The 16,661-nt window shown below is 35.8% G+C and overlaps 2 protein-coding genes across 3 annotated transcripts; one reads left to right on the top strand and one right to left on the bottom strand.

Annotated features, from left to right (window-relative positions):
- Positions 1 to 183: 183 nt before the first annotated feature.
- mrpl57 (mitochondrial ribosomal protein L57) lies at positions 184 to 4,883 on the bottom strand. The gene is made up of 2 exons (XM_042502334.2): positions 4,724 to 4,883; positions 184 to 790 (listed from the first exon to the last, which is right to left on the bottom strand). The coding sequence occupies exon 2, from the start codon at positions 773 to 775 to the stop codon at positions 464 to 466; it is 312 nt and encodes a 103-aa protein (XP_042358268.1). The 5' UTR covers positions 776 to 790; positions 4,724 to 4,883; the 3' UTR covers positions 184 to 463.
- A 3,279-nt stretch (positions 4,884 to 8,162) lies between these two features.
- LOC121954678 (cytochrome P450 3A30-like) lies at positions 8,163 to 15,965 on the top strand. 2 transcript variants are annotated; one of them, XM_042502340.2, is made up of 13 exons: positions 8,163 to 8,320; positions 8,436 to 8,529; positions 8,831 to 8,883; positions 9,985 to 10,084; positions 11,465 to 11,578; positions 12,309 to 12,394; positions 12,514 to 12,656; positions 12,752 to 12,876; positions 12,951 to 13,035; positions 13,679 to 13,839; positions 13,985 to 14,211; positions 14,627 to 14,789; positions 14,883 to 15,965. In XM_042502340.2, the coding sequence occupies exons 1-13, from the start codon at positions 8,250 to 8,252 to the stop codon at positions 14,955 to 14,957; spliced, it is 1,497 nt and encodes a 498-aa protein (XP_042358274.2). In that variant the 5' UTR covers positions 8,163 to 8,249; the 3' UTR covers positions 14,958 to 15,965. The 2 variants fall into 2 exon arrangements, with proteins under 2 accessions (XP_042358274.2, XP_087942217.1); XM_088086091.1 differs by having other exon boundaries at positions 14,627 to 14,795.
- Positions 15,966 to 16,661: the final 696 nt, after the last annotated feature.

The raw sequence follows: 16,661 nt of genomic DNA, 5'->3' as shown, positions 1-16,661 counted from the left end.
TACATAATTTTGCCCCAGCCTCCCCAGACTATTTATATAATTCCTCCAACATTTCCCTCATGCAACACACTTCAGCAAGTTCATATAATTATTGAGATTTTGAGGCCGTTGGGAGGCTGTTTTCTCAACTTGAAAGTGTATTTTGTTAATGAGAGCTAAAATAAGGACCAAAAAAATCAGATGTAGAATGTTAAGCTGTTTTTATCCGATGAGCTGCACTGAATGTGGAGCAATTATATTCCTGTGCAGAACCAAAAACACCCAGTTTACAGATTTGTTTCGTGGAGGCAGATGGAGTCAAAATTGTGGATGTGTTTGACAACTTTTCATGGTAGCTTTTCAGCTGACACACAAAGTCCTGCTTCCCATTAATAGACACAATGAAACCGAGCTTCCTTGCACACACAAACACGTGATAGTCACATTGTAGCGACAGTCTTTGCACATTATTTCTCCGCTCACGTTAACTCGACCAATTCTTGGTGATCTTGAGATGACTCAGGTGATCTGTGATATTCTTGTGCTCAGGAAAATTGGCAAATTTGGCCTCTTTGATATTGAGCCAGTTCTGGGCCCTGCGCTCTGCAGCGTGCTTGTACTCCTGCTCCGGAGTCAAGTATGGCCGGCTGATCCAGTATTCGTTCTCGGCCTCACGCTCCAGATGCTTCACCGTATTGCGCTTCATCTGCCATGTAACCTTTCGTGGGCGGCGATACTTTCCGATCCACTGCTTCCCGGGGATGCCTTTCCGCAGCAGGGTGAGGGTGAGGAACATGGTGGCAACTTATTTCTGAAAAAGACAAATAAAATAACATAAAACTTATGCCTTTTAGATGGTGAAAGTAGAGAAATGACATGAAATGACAGCGAGAGAAGCAACAAAAGTTGGATTTCAACCAGATATTGTGGTTCATGGTCATCAGCTTAACCCCGCAGACACTGGGGCCTTGGATTGAACTCTGTGCAAAGTAACCAAGGCTTGATAACTTTGCAGCCCAAAGCTAATGCGTCGCCTTCCTCACTGCACCTTTGGACTGTAAGTAATGTGCAACAATAAGTAACAGAAAAGTAATGGAGATGTTGATCAAGTGCAGTCTGAAATCACCCACACAGCTGAGGAGGTCTTATTGGTCAAGGTAAATGAAAACGCTCGTGTGGATGTGTGAACGGCCTTTCAGAAACCCCAAAGACATTAAAAAATATCCTGCAAAATAAAATAAAGCAAATTAAACACACAAGAAGAGAAATAAAATCACTCCCCAGCTTGATTTCTGTGAGGCTCGGGACTGTCATTCTAAGCTAAAATTAAAATAAACATCATAAATATAGAGTGGTGCAGGAATGAGTCCTGAAACCCAGAAATAAGTTAGCATATTAGCCCTCGATATCTCAGTCAACAGGTTTTTGGTTTGATTTCTGAAATAGAGTCTGTGGTTATCACAAGCTTAATAATAATAATAATAATAATAATAATAATAATAATAATAGTACATTTATTTACAGAGCACTTTTCAAGGTACTCAAAGACACTTTACAAAAGTTTAAAAAAAAACGTAAAATAGAATACACTAAAATACACAATAAAATACAACATTTAAGTTCAGAAACTTTCACGTTTTGCTCTCAAACAAAAAATTCAACAAAAACATGTTAGTAAATATCCCACACATAAAACTTTGAAGCTTTTATGTGTCTTGAAAAAGGTGGTTGCCAATGAGTTGCTAACTGAGACTAGTGTTGCAGCGATATACCGGTTTTCAGGTATACAGTGACATGAAAGTTGAAGATTACTCAGTGAACATTTGCTTATCTACAATATTGAAAAAGAAATTGCAACTAGAAAGAGAATCACGCCTTTATTTTAGCTGTTTTCAAAAGTGAGACTTTTTACACATACTTTTATCACAAAAAAAGGTTTTAAGTCTTAATTATAGCGATAAAATCTAATCTAATCTAAGCTTTTTATTTCTGGTGATTGCATTTATACTTAAAAAAATCATAAGTGAAATTCATTGTGAAGATTATCTTGCTGAACAAAACCTGTAAGCATCCTGAAGAAATCCCATATGCGTTTTGACAAGGGAATCAAGGCAACAGTGACCTACAAAAAAATAACGTCAGCCCTGCAACACTATTATCAAAGAGTTTTACCACTGTAAAATGCTATCCTATGCCCTTGACATTGACTCTTTCTGGATTACTGTTCCTTGTTTACTACGACCAGAGAGGAATTTGACCCATTTGTGAATCTCTGCATATTAAAAGTCTGAGTTTCTTCAGTTCTGGTGTGTAAATTCTGCAGAAAGTCAGATAAAATACAGTGGACAGACAACAACCCTGTAGAGAACTGAACAAAAAAACTGAAAAAGAAAATAACTAAAAAAAACTGTAAGAGTGCATCTAAGATTAATCTCTACTTCATGAGGCGGTGAACTGTATTTAAAGCATTGATTGGGGTACTTACTGTCGACCTCTGCCACACCAATGAGTCATGGGTTACAGTTTAATGGAAGTGCATGACAGTGACATCATGTCAACAGCTTTATCTCCCCGGGAAAAAGTCAAAAGTGTAACTGTTAAAACTGCTTCTAATCAGTAGTTTTTATTAACACATGACAACATCAGTTTTGGTTCTCTATTACTGCTCTCGTCGTGTTGGTTTTGGCCACAGCAGGCAGCCGTTTTCAACTGATAAAACTCTTTAAAAAAATAAATAAATAAATAACCTATACACTACCTGCTGACCAACAAACAGCAGATAAACACATTTAGAAACTAGCTGGTTAACACAGCGGAGCATTTGTCAGCTAAAGAGACAGATATTTACCTAAGGAACTTAAAAGGAGAGCGAATATTGGAACTAACTATTGGACTAAAGCAATGTTGTTGGTCTAAATGAAAAGCCTAGATACACACATTTCCACGCAGTTGTGGGTAGAGAGGAACAAGGTTCATTTACTTTGGATGAAACAGATCGATCTCCTGTATTCTTCATATGTCTGGGCTATGGGGCAGGGTGGCAAGAGAAGCCTTTTCATGTGCCATGCTGATGAACTCCTACCCAAAAAGACTGAATGTTGTAATAAAACCAAAAGGCGCTTCAATAAAATATTAGTTTAAGGGTGTGCACACTTATGCAATGACATTATTTTATTTTTTTATTTTTATATTCATCCCCTTAAATGATTTCAGTTTGTTTCTCAATTGCATTGAGCAGGTTATAGGTCTTATTTTTTACACCAAGAAAAACTTGCATTTAAAACAGGGGTGTGTGGACTTTTTATATCCACTGTAAATTCACCAGGAGGCCTGAAACGGGACACTCCAAATGAATATTAATGTTGCTCCATGTCTGCTGGATGTGTAAATAAGTAATTGTTTGCTCACAAGGCTGCCATTCAAACTCTGAAAGTGATAATAATGCCAGTGTTGTTTTCACAACATTTTTTCCATTGCATCCAAGTTGCTAAAGAGATTAGTTATTGTAGGTTAAACAAATAGTTGATTAAATAACTGGCAATACATAAATTTGATTTTCATACAAACACTAAAATAATTAGAACAACTACATTTGGGTATTTTAGACCCTTTTAACAGCAAACATTTTACTTAAAATAGCAGCAGAAGCATGGGTGTAAATGATAACAAAAACGTTGACGCATATACATTAAAGTGTCAGCCATATCAGTGAACTATGATACACAATATCTGGGTCCTGGAGCTGAAAACTTCAATCAATTACAACCTCAAGATTATTAAATACACCTGTGCTTTTCCTGCAACTTAGGGAACAATGTCAATGTATTGCAAATGTTATATATGTTGCAGACAAAATATTTTGTAACCACATGGTTAGAAAAGTATTCAGCGTATCTGGGAATACATCAACATGTTTTTAAATGATGTTCTTGGTTTTTCAAAGACAACTGGGTATCAGAACATCTGATCAGTCATGTGATTCAGACTTTATGGTTATTATACACAAGAGCTTATATCCAGTTCATCCATATGTCAGGAAAAAAAAGGTATCGGGTATTAAATTATGATGTCTTATATGTTATGATACCCAGCAGTATGTAGGTCTGTTTTAATTTAATTTACTAAATCCTTACCAGCTGCAACATTAAAGAAATGCACACATCAATGCATCAATAATTATAATCCAGAAATGTAATATATTATTCTGAAACTGACCATTATGCACATTAAGTACTTTTACTTTGGGCACTTCAATGCTGATATTTGTATTTTAAAGTAAGCAAAACTTCAGATGCAAAACTTTTATTTACTTCTACATCGTGGTATTGCTATTTTTACGTTAGGATGTGTGCAATTAACCATTATACTAAATTTGTCATTGAAACTGGCAGTCAAATAGAGTAACGTTAACGTTACTTTATCTTCCACCATCATTAGTTACGTTAGTGAGACATTATGTCGCCTCACGTTACCCCACAGACGCTTTATTTATATACATGAGGGTCCGTTACACTCACAGTCAACATATGACCCTAGATTTACAACAACAGTGATAATGAGTGTGCAAAAAGCTACTTTATAGTAATTTATTTTTGCTAACATTAGCTAAGCGGTCGTGTGCAATGTGAAGCTAACGTTAGCTTAGCTGTAGGCTAATCTTACAGACCAAGGACAGATTAAAACAATGCGTCATATAATACTCCGAACAGACATAAATCTGTAAGACGTGTGGTTTTTTTCTTACCTCAACTTTTAACTATAAATGTTGCGCACTTTTCGACTTCAAGGTGGAGAAAAAAACGTACAAAATCAGGATTAAACAGTCGAAGCTAAAATGTGACAGACAGCGGTTGGGGACGTTGATAGTGCATCCGGGTCATCTACGGCGCAGAAGAAGGCTCAAATGTATTCGAAACGAAAAGCGAACATTTTCAGAAATTCCACCCACATCTTTTAGGAAATAAATTATAACATCATCAATACTTTTGTTAGCCATAGGTGATGGACTTATTGCTGTACTTTGATCTCAAATTTATTTTTTTCCATTTTAAAGTTTACTAATAAAAAGTCAGGTTGAATTTTGGGTAAATAAAATAAAACAATAATGCAAAACAAATAAATTAAAGTGCACATATGTCCCTTTCTTTTGGTTATTTTCTGTAAATGGTGCCAGGTGCTTTGTGTCTGTTTGTTTTATTATAGCCTATTATTGTAAAAATAATAAGAAAAAAATGTTTTTAAAAAGTACACATACTGTAAATAACAATAAAAATATCTTATTAATATATGTAAATAGTCTTAAACTTAAATTGGTACATATAAGTTCTCTAAATTTGTACAGTCTTGACATGGTATGTCACGAATATATTTGTTAATAAAGATTTAAGTGAAAAACTTTTTTTTACAATCTGAAATCTCCTTGCAGTTTTTTGAAAAATTTAGAATCATATTTTCAGGAATTTACATGACAACGAAAATTTTTACCAAAAACTTTTTAAAGGAAGATCTGGCTTTAATTAAGTTCTAAATGTTTACATCTTGTAGTGGTATGGTAGCCTCGTAGGACAAGCCTGCACATAGACCTATACCCAAAAAAAAATCGTGTGTGCCATTACAACAATAATACAACACTTTCTAAAATGCACTTTTGTATATTTACATCGCTGAAACTATCACAGAAGCCGAGAGCCCTTAAACATTAAGAAGAAATCATTTGTTCATTTGAAATCATTTGAAATCAGTTTTGTGCCCTTAGCCACACTGTATTTTGTTGTTGTGATGTTCTTGTTCTTTTTGTAATACTCTGTTTTTAAGTGTTGCTTATTTTTGAGTGATTGATTTTGTGCATCCTGTGAAAGCAAATTTCCCCTGAAGAGGAAAATAAAGAATTATAACGAAGCATGTAAGTAGTGCTAGTAGCTCTACCCATGTAGATAACCTGTTACCGCTGCAGCCCGTGAAACACATGAGTATGGATTTTGTCCTGAATCTCTGCTCCAGATTCAGGGTTCCTCCCACTTCGGGGCAGAGGTCACATGCTTCCCAGTGCATTTCCTCATTATTCATGTAGTGTCTATGCAGCTGCACAAAGTCAAGATGTTTGTCTTTACTGACTCTCTGTTTCACCTTGCTTTTACTGTGAGCTCATGTAACTGTACAAGGTTATCAGATCTGTGATTTCCGACACTTGCACTTTGCCCATCCATAACCATTGTGCACTAAACTGTTGCAATATTGAGTATGACTCTTAATTTTTCCATAATATAGGTGTAGCATTTGGCCATACAGGCATTTCAAAAAGCTGGGAATACCTGGACCAAGACCTCTGCCTTTTATTGGAACAATGCAGTACTTTAGGAAGGAAAGGTGCGCCTATGAATAAACACAAACCTTAGAGACTGCAGGCTGAGTAGTTCGTTGATTTGTGAAGTGAGAGTTAGAGTCGAGGGTCTTCGTAATGCCCTGATCATGTGTACATTTGCTGAAAATGAATACATTTAAGAAAACATGAGTCAGCAGTGTCAGTCATCTGCTCATTGCTTGACTCATCTTAATGTGTAGGATTTGGGGGGCTTATGTTATATTTGCAGGTATGGAATGAAACATTCATATGTAAAGATTTTATTTGCACATTTCAGAGGATCAAAGTGTTAGTATTGCAAAGCCACTGAAGTTATGGCCTGCATTTGAATGTTCAATAAAAGTCTTTGAATACTCAGTGAAAAGAAATTACTTTGGATTTCTGAAAGTCATTCACCAGCGACCATATTCAATATTATCTCTAATATTCAGAAAATACAGAATCATTTTTATACATTTATTTACAAGAAGATAAATAATAGACTGGGAAGAGAAACACAATCAGGAATGATAAGACACCCAAACAGGTGACGCAACAGCCTTTGAATAATTTGGGCCTCAACATGCCTCACAGCTTGATTCAGAAGTGACCAGGTCTCTCCTTCCTGCTCCTCGCTCAGCAGGCGATCGGTCTCAGGCTCAGAGGAAGCAAACCTGTCAGCCAGCATGTTGCCATAGTAACTGACTCATTGACTGATGTGAAACGGAAAACTCAGAGTTTCCCTCATCTCAGGCTTAACATACTTCGAGTTTTCACTAAATCTGCTTTCTGAAATAGGGCCCTGCTTAAACTAGCTCTATCTCCCAATCAGGCCTCAAGTAATTCCACTAAGTCTAAATCATTTAATCAAGGTTGACTCAGGACAGGTTTGCATAGTCTGCTTTGTGTTCACATCTCAAGTGCATAAGAAGCCCACATGAATGGCTGGGCGAAAAGATGCTCAAATGAGTCAGAAAGAGGGGAAAAAAATTAGAGCACTGTTTTATTTTTTAATAAATGCTGCTGAAAGAGATTTATGAAGAATAAAGCAATATTTACGTGGCGGGGTGTGGAGGACAGTCTGGGGAGAGATGCTGTCAGACTAAATGTAGATAAATTATACAAACCTACTTATTTTCTACTTGTATTTGATGATGAATGAACAGTCAGATAGGCTTTGGCTGTATTGAGTAGGCTAGATAATTGTGTTTAAAATGATTGTGTGGGCTTACTTAGGAGAAGACATAAATACACTGCACGTGCTGTTAAAAGAAAAATCGGTGTAAAAATAACACCATTATAAAGGTGATTATTCTTTTAGATGAATGAGGAGGATGCCCAGGTATTAAATCTCCTCTTTTCTCTGGCGTTTGACACCATGTAGCATGTTGATTTTACGACTTTATGTGTATGTGCATATTTTTATATTGTTATTATTATCTTGTGCAGGCAGTGCACTTTATTTATTTTATGTGTTTTTATTTGTGTTTTTATCTTATTTTATTTGATTTTATCTGATTTTTTTTATTCTATAGTGTATTATTTATTTATTGTGCTTTTTACCTTGCTGTTCAGCACTTTGTGTTTGTTAAAATCGTGCTATATAAATAAAGTGGATTGGATTGGATAAATCGCTGAGACTTATCTGCCATCTCACTGATGATGTAAATTATACGGTAACACAAAGATTATAATAACTCCCATAACCCACAGTAATGCAACCCTTGTGACAGAAACGCGATCATATAGCTCCTCCCAGGTAAGTAACAATTACAAAGGCACTTAAGGTCATTTCTACATAAACCCCAGTCCTCGAGCTCCAGACCTCGAGCTCCTCCCACCACCGGCCAGTTTAGATCGCTTGTTTCCCAGTGCATTTCCTCATCATTCACGCAGTGTTTGTCCAGCTCTCCCTCGACACACACTCAACATGTTTGTCTTTGCGTTATTTTCCGCGACCACCTGGACTTTACTGTGTCTCTGTTTCACCCTGCTTTTACTGTGAGTACTTTCATACTTTTAACGTGCGGGTGGCGATTTTTGGGGCTCATTTACTGCCACGATTCTTTGTTAAACTCTTACTAAACATGTATAACTCATATTTTTTATTACACAGGTATACCACATGGCCGTACAGGATTTTCAAAAAACTGGGAATACGCGGACCAAGACCTCTGCCTTTTATTGGAACAATGCACCACTTCAGAAAGGTAAATAAGCAAAAACAAAACCTAGCAGATGTTTGGTTTGATAATTAAGATTTAGAGATGAACATATTTATTATGTCCTTGTTACGTGTGAATTTGTTGACAATGAATGTCATATTTACTAAAACATAACTCAACAGTCTCATTACATGACTTATCTATAAGGAGTGTACCTGTGTGAGCCTCTGTGGTTTGGTGGCTTTAACACATTTGATGATATGATATGATATGATATGATATGATATGATATGATATGATATGATATGATATGATATGATATGATATGATATGATATTCCTCCTAGGGAATCATTTCTTTTGACCAGGAGTGCAGAGCCAAGTATGGAGACGTCTGGGGGTGAGTAGCTGCTTCATCTTTTCAGGAAAATAACTGCAGTAAACATCAGTGGTGGAAGAAGTACTCAGATTCTTTACTTGAGTAAAAGTATGAGTACAAACAAGGAACCTAGTCCTAAAATAAATCAAAGGAGGTCATTAGAGGATTAATCTGACTGGACAGAATAAAAAAAAGTTACGTATTACTTTTACTGTTTTCAAATCTCTGCTATATCATTTATATAGTTTTTCTTCTTTTGTCTTGCCACAAAACAGCAAGAAATAAATAAAGAATTACAAGAAAGTTACCTGAAAATAAGTAAATAAATAAATTAATTAAACACACACACAAGAAAATTGATATATGTATACATTTATTTTTATTTTTCTATATTTCTATTATTAATTCTATTTTTAAACATAGGATTATAATGATTTTGAATATATTTTTCAAAACATTTTCCCCTAGTTATTGAAAACTTTCTCATAATCACCCCCCCTTTCTTCAAAACTAATTTTCAGATCATCTTCTTCGTCACCTTTTACTAATTTCTTACAATTTTTGAGACACTTCTTGCCAAGTTGGTCATTGTCTTTTTGCCCCCATGTTTCTGAAAGAAATCAAACAAATTTGCTCAGGTTTCAAAGGGGTAAATAGCTTGTGAGAGGCATCTGAACGCAGCATAAAACAACTGATGTCGTACCAGGTTTTAAAGGGTTACATTGTTTCGGGAAACACAACCACTGGCAGTGTTTTGAGGTTTTTTTTACAAGCCAAAAATGTTGGGAAAAGCAATTTTTTACAAATCATTATTTTAATGTAAAATGTAAATCAGAGATAAAACCAGCAATGTTTCTGTCAATTAAAAAGTTAATTATTTCCAATTGAGTAAAATTATAAAAGTAGACAGTGGAAATACTTAAGTAAAGTACAACTACTTCAAAATTATACTTATGTACAATAGATCCTGAAGCTTAAAGTTTGTTAAGACTAAATTTTTAAAATAGCTTGTTTAACTGTTTTATAAACTTAATCTCTGTTTTTGGTCATTTTGGGATCTTTTTGATATAAAAATCTGCTCATACTTCACATTAATTACTGTGATGTTGTTGTTTTATGCAGGTTGTTTGAAGGGCGATCACCATGTATAATGGTGGCGGACCCTGAGATGATTAAAACTGTGTTGGTGAAGGAGTGCTACTCTACTTTTACCAACCGCAGGGTAAGAGACTCACCTTGTTGCATGTTATCACACACCTAAGAACATGAAAATTAAGCATATCATCTTCAGTAACATAATAATATGTCTTCAGCTGAGTCATTTTGTTGGTTTATATCAAATTACGCAACTCTGGGAAGTCCTGTGCATCACTCTGCAGGGAAGTTGGGGCATATTGCAACACTTTCTGCGATGATGCAAGAATAACAAAGGTGGCAGGATACTTATCATGTGGCAGATAACTGTCTGTTTTTAGATCGATGTGCTGAGGAAAACCATAATATGGCCAATTTATCAGGCTGAGGAGGACCTCATAATTTCTAAGTACACTTATTTTGTAAGGGAAGAAAAGGCAGCTCAGTAAGCCTCGTTTGAATCACAATGTTTGGATTTCCTTCAGTTTACACAGAGTCAGAGATTTATGCTCAAAGATTAAGCCAGGCTGCACAAACAACTGGTTGGGCAGGTGAAAAAAAACAACGCTAACGTCTCTCGTCACTGTTTCACAAGTGACATGTGAGAATACAGGAATATGAGAAGACACATCTGTGGTTTTAGTAAGAAAATGTAGACTGATGCTGAGGCTCAAAAATGTCAAAAAAGGCAGTTTGACATCTCTATTAAGAAACCTCTTACGTCCGGATTGATACTGTAGGAGCCAAACATATCGCTGGAATAAGAAGACACTAAGTATAATTTACTGTGTGTATCTTGGTGTCTCTGTGCTGGTATCTGAGTGTATGAGTAGAAAAGTAATTTTCATCAGTTGTTTGAACATGGAGGGCCAAATGGTTCTTGACTAACATAGCTGCTAAAATGAGTGGGATGCATGCTGTCCCTTGGAGATTTAGGTTTTGTTGACCCATATTTAATTAACTAAAGAAAAACTGTTTGACTGAGAGGAAGTTCAGTTTATGTATAATATGATGATTCAGCTCTGATATTATTGGAGCATAGTTTTTTTTATATTGCACCTTTTAAAACAGAGTTTACAAAGTGGTTTGATAAGCAAAGCAAAAGCAGACATGGGATACATATTGGGCAATACGACAAAAGAAAAGCAAACAGTCCCACTGAACACAAGCGAGACGAAAGTAGGGTGGAGTTAGAATAAATTAAAACCAGAGGACAAATAATGCAAGATGCATGATGCATAATGTCAATATAAAATAATGGACCAAAAACAACAAAAGTATTAAAGCAATTAAACCCAAAATAAAAGAAAACAAACGTAAATAAAATAGGTAGAATAAATAAAAATTACAAATTAATAATAATAATAAAAATTTGTTGTGTTGTCTCAGAGGGAGAAATGTTGTCAGAAGAGAACTGTAAAACTCCTCCAAACTAGAATTTAAACATTTAGTGTACTCATGTTCACAGGAAAATATAATAGAGGGACCAATGGATGATGCAATTACAACAGTGAAAGATGAAAGATGGAAAAGAATACGGAGCACTTTGTCACCGTGCTTCACCAGCGGACGACTGAAACAGGTCAGTTTCAAGCTCTCAAAACCACATCTGCAACTGCTGCCTTAGACCAAGTGCTGCGATACAAATGCATTTCACTGTAAAATCTGACACGCTGATTTTACTTTTAAAAAAGAAATCTAGTAAACCAATTACCTTGAAAATGTAAGTAAATTTAAACATAGGTCTTAAATCATGTTTACTTTATATCTAATTGTTAAGTTTACTTAAAATGTGTATGTACTTAATTTTGGAAGTTAAAAATTTGTGTAATTAAATTAGTCTTTCTAAGTAAACTAAGTATACTGAGCTATATATCTCTATTCTGCTGGTTGCAAACCAGTCAGTCATATTTGTATTTTCTTAAACATGTTAACAAAACAGAACTTGCAGATCTCATAACTTCATCATTGCCAAAAAGCCTCTTTGTTATAATTTATCTAAACCAGACTGACTTTGTTTACTGGAGTTGCTAACACTTACAACAAGGTACAACAACTTCACAAAATTTAGTTAATACAGCTGATTTTTAAGTAAAGTGAACAACACAAGACAAGAAGATAAACATACATTAAGAGTAATAGTTGTGTTTACTTACATTTTTCAAGGCAATCGGATTATTAATCTGTATTATTTTATGTGAAATCAACTTGTCATATATGTCTACATATATGTGTTCACAGTCTGAGACAAATTGTGATAGAAATAGAGATGTATACTTATATCAATATTAAACAAATGTTCACTTTTGAAGGTGTTTCCCATCGTTGCTCGCTATGCAGACCGACTCACTGAAAAACTTGGACAGACAAATTTGGATGAACCCGTCGATGTCAAACAGTATGTTGTTAATCTGCTATATGCCAGTATGTCATTTGCGCTGAAACAAATGAACACAGTAACGCTAAATCCACGTTTGTTCCTAACAGCAAACCGCCTCTCGTTTTTCTCTGCTGTAGATTCATGGCACCTTATAGTTTAGATGTTGTGACCAGCGCATCTTTCAGTGTCGAGGCAAACTCCATCAACAATCCAGAGGACCCCATTGTTGTTCATATCAAGAACGTTCTTAACTTCAAAATGTGGCTCTTCTTTGTTATACGTAGGTTCTCCTTTTAATTGTGTTACAGGCAGACATCATTTAACCTCATCTGTACTTTGCTAATTATGATAAGCAACTCTTTGGTTTCCTTTTAGTGACATTTCCCTTTGCTGCACGTCTACTAAAGATCCTGAAGATTGATTTGATGTCCAAAACCAGTATGGATTATTTCTACAACATCATCAAGAAATTTAAAGATGAGCATCGTGCAGAGGAATCTGTAAGTGTCCAAGTGAATAAAAGTTGCTGAGAATTAAGGAAAGAGCTGTTTTATTGTTTTCTGTGTTGTTTTAGAATCGACCAGACTTCCTGCAGGTGATGGTTCAGAGCGAGATACCAGAAACAGACATAAAGAGTGAACAGGACCAGCCAAGCAAAGGTACGTTTGCACCTCGGTAGTAATTCATGAAGGCTGAAGCCTCACTGCTAGATGCTTTTAAACCAGGCGTGTACTTAAAGGAATACAGAAAAGACAGAAAAAACAATACTGAATAAACACTAGAGTGATAACTAGGGGAGACTGTATTTTACAGAGGCGTAGGACTAAATTTCGTCAAATGGTGGTGCCAGTTAGAGATATAACTTCTACTACTTAACCTTAAAAAAACAAACAGCCTCATAGATTGCATTTAATTCATAGATTCATAGATTGCAATTAAAAGCAAAAACACCTAAAAAATATCTTTAAAAAAACAAAATCGGTATCAGTCAAAATGGACGCTGTATTTAGAGTATGCAGTATGGAAATAAAATAATTCAAATCACATAATTACTTGTATTGACAACTATTGGCAAGTAATGCCATGGATCATTAACCCTGCTGCATGAGGATGCAGACATGGACACAGCAAAGAGGCGTACAGTCGACAGTGAGGACCGCAGCTTTAGGAGCGGTGGAAACAGTAGCATTTGTCTGATATGGGATTAAAAAAACAGCCCTGCTCTGAGTACTGCTCCTTAAAGAGTAAATGCACTGTGTTCATTTGGTTTGAAGATAAATGTCAAAATGTCTCCACTTGCAGGTTTGACTGAGCACGAGATCCTTTCCCAGGCTTTTGTTTTCATCTTTGGTGGCTATGAAACCACCAGTGTCACTCTCACTTACATCCTCTACAATCTGGCCACCAACCCTGATGCGATGCAGACATTACAGGAGGAAATCGACGCCAGTGTACCGAAAGATGTACAGTAACTTTTCTGTTGTTTTGATGGGAAAAAGAAAAAAAATGGCATTTAGTAGCTTCATAAGTAGCTTCATAGGTCTATATTGTTCCAGTTCTCATCTGGTTATCTGGGTGTTTTATTCCTCCTTTACATTTTACTTCCAGGCTCCCATTTCATACGACCACGTGGTTGGTCTTCAGTACCTGGACCAGGTTATTTGTGAGTCAATGCGTTTGACTCCCACTGCGCCTCGGCTTGAGAGGATGTGCAAAAAAACTGTCCAGGTCCACGGAGTCACTATCCCTGAAGGAACGCTGGTTGGGATTCCTGTGCACATGTTACACATGGACCCAAACTACTGGAGCTCACCTGAGCTTTTCAGGCCAGAGAGGTAAAAGTACACTTAAATTCTGTCTTTATATGCATGAATCTGTGAGAGTTTTTTCTTCCTCTGCAGGAAAATGTAATGACTCAAATTTGGCACATTGTTATTAAGGCAAGGTGACAAAAGGGGCACTCAGTAGCAGTGCTGTAGCTTTAGGATGATTGGCAGGATATATGGCAATATTAAAATCATCTCAGCGCTGAACCTGAACAAAATTTGCAAGACCCCCTCGAAAATGACATTTCACATCTCAAGGGCTTTTATCCTAATAAACAAATCTGAATAAAAAATGCAGTGTTAAAGTAGCACAAGAAGACGACATGCAACGATTTAGCGGTCATACAAACTCAGACACAATCTTGTTCTCACGTTTCTGAATTCATGATCTTTTCTGTACCTGTGTGTCCGTCTGTATGTGCAGGTTCAGTAAAGACAGCGGGGAGGAGGTGAATCCATACGTGTACATGCCGTTTGGGCTCGGTCCTCGTAACTGCGTTGGGATGCGCTACGCTCTCCTCACCATGAAGATGGTTCTCGTCCGTCTCCTGCAGAGTTACAATGTGGAAACATGCAGAGACACCGTGGTAAAAGTAACACTCCACACACATTAACATGCATCAAAGTGGCAAAGTCCTCTGCTGTCATGTCGCTGATTTTACATTCAATTTTTTCTTCAGATCCCGTTGGAGTTTAACGCATTTTTCCAGCCGACAAAACCAGTAAAACTCAAGTTTGTTCGCAGACAACAATAATCCAGAGAGGAGCAGCTCTTCGTATGACTCACTTATGAACTCCTTTATTCACTCTTTTTTTAAAGTTGTTCTTATGTGTGAAAGCTGCTGGCGGGAAAGCATTTAAAGTTTCTCTATGTTATGTTTGTACACTGACATTCATAAATCCAGTACTTAACCCTTTAAAATCTACATCGATATCAGCTTTCTTGTGTTGCGTTGAGATGTCTTCAGAAGCATTTAAACCTTTGAAATCTGAGCAGCTTGGTTTGTTTTCTTTTGAAAACATGGGAAATAGGCAATTAGCAAAACAAAGAAGTGTTCTGCAAATTACTAGAAAGTAGTAGATTTGGAAAGCGAGGTAAAAATGTCCAAAAATATTTATGTTCATAATTATATATTTAAAAATATTTCACATAATTAATCAAATTTTAAGTACTATTTTCAGGTGATGTCCTTTTTTGTTTGTGTTTTTTTTTTAATTTTCCTGCACTTTTTACACATTCTTTGGGTGATTTCTTAAGTTGCTCATAGCCTTTTCCCCCATGTTTTAAAAAGGGTTAAATAGACAGTTCACAGCAAAAACTCCAGAAAATACGCACTTTAATCATAGCTGAAATGCTGTTTAAGAGTAAAAATGTGTTTTTGATTTTAGAGTAAACCGTCCCTTTAACTCAATTTAAAACACTTTTATCATCTGATTCTTCTCAGTATGTTGATTAATCAAATGTTTTTAATCACATACTTGCTCATATATAGATGGTGTTAAATGTTAAATCTTTACTGTACCTGTATCGTTTTAATGGTATGCCTATGGGGCATTAATTTAAATGATTGTGTTAAAGACTCACTTTTTGTTTTAAAAAGTGTATTATAGATTTATGACTGCTATCTCAATATGCATCAGCTTTTCCAGTGAATTGTAATTTTCATTAACGTGTCAAAGTAAAGAATATTGATGAAAAAATGTTTTCAATTCACATATATTACTATGTAAGCTTTATGGTATAATAAAATTACAAACAAAGACTGCTGGTTTAAGACTGTAAAATACTTCATTGTGTAGATCTGTTATTGATGGGCATTTGTCTCCCCATAGTGGCTAACGAGAGACACAACTTTGTTTTGACTTAATTAAAATATAACTTCTAATTAATATAACTTTTACAACTGTTTACCTCATATCACATCAAAAGAAAAATAGAATATGAATGTCAGATTCAAATACTTTAATTACTGATTAACACTCAATTTTTAATGTGTGGGTAATTTAGAGAATCTATTTATGTAGCTATAGAGCACCTAAAAAGGGAAACTGTCGAAAAGGAGCTTCCTGAGTATTTTTGACTGTTAGTTAAAGAAAAATATTGCAGACAGTATATCGACTACGATCGATTAAAAAAGCCGCTAAATGGCAGAGCAGGCTCGTTACAAGAAAATCATACTGAAGTCCAGCGATGCATTTTTATGGTTATTTATTGACAAAAGGCTGGAAACTGAAATACCTAAAGCAAAATGCGATGAAATGCGACATTGTCTGAAACTGTCGGAGCCAAACTCACCCCCGTTGTTTAAATGTCGCCAGGCCAGTGAATGAACAGGTAAATAATGAGAAACCACGCCCCCCACGTGTCAATTAATATTGCCGGAAGTGAAAGTTACCAAAAGAGCACGTGCAGCCCAAAGAAATCCTGCTAATTACACATAATTAGTAATAAAAAAAAA

Source organism: Plectropomus leopardus, chromosome 13, assembly GCF_026936395.1.
Source record: "Plectropomus leopardus strain MGB_pleo_1.0 chromosome 13, ASM2693639v1, whole genome shotgun sequence".
NCBI classification, from domain to species: domain Eukaryota; kingdom Metazoa; phylum Chordata; class Actinopteri; order Perciformes; family Serranidae; genus Plectropomus; species Plectropomus leopardus.
This window is presented reverse-complemented; position numbering and strand designations above follow the sequence as displayed.

What these genes read in the sequence shown, in the direction of transcription:
- mrpl57 (XM_042502334.2), bottom strand. Translation starts at nt 775, where the DNA reads ATGTTCCTCACCCTCACCCTGCTGCGGAAAGGCATCCCCGGGAAGCAG.
- LOC121954678 (XM_088086091.1), top strand. Translation starts at nt 8,250, where the DNA reads ATGTTTGTCTTTGCGTTATTTTCCGCGACCACCTGGACTTTACTGTGT. An exon ending in GAACCCGTCGATGTCAAACA is followed by an intron (nt 12,395 to 12,513) that starts GTATGTTGTTAA and finishes TCTCTGCTGTAG; the next exon opens with ATTCATGGCACCTTATAGTT. An exon ending in GCAGAGACACCGTGGTAAAA is followed by an intron (nt 14,796 to 14,882) that starts GTAACACTCCAC and finishes TTTTTTCTTCAG; the next exon opens with ATCCCGTTGGAGTTTAACGC.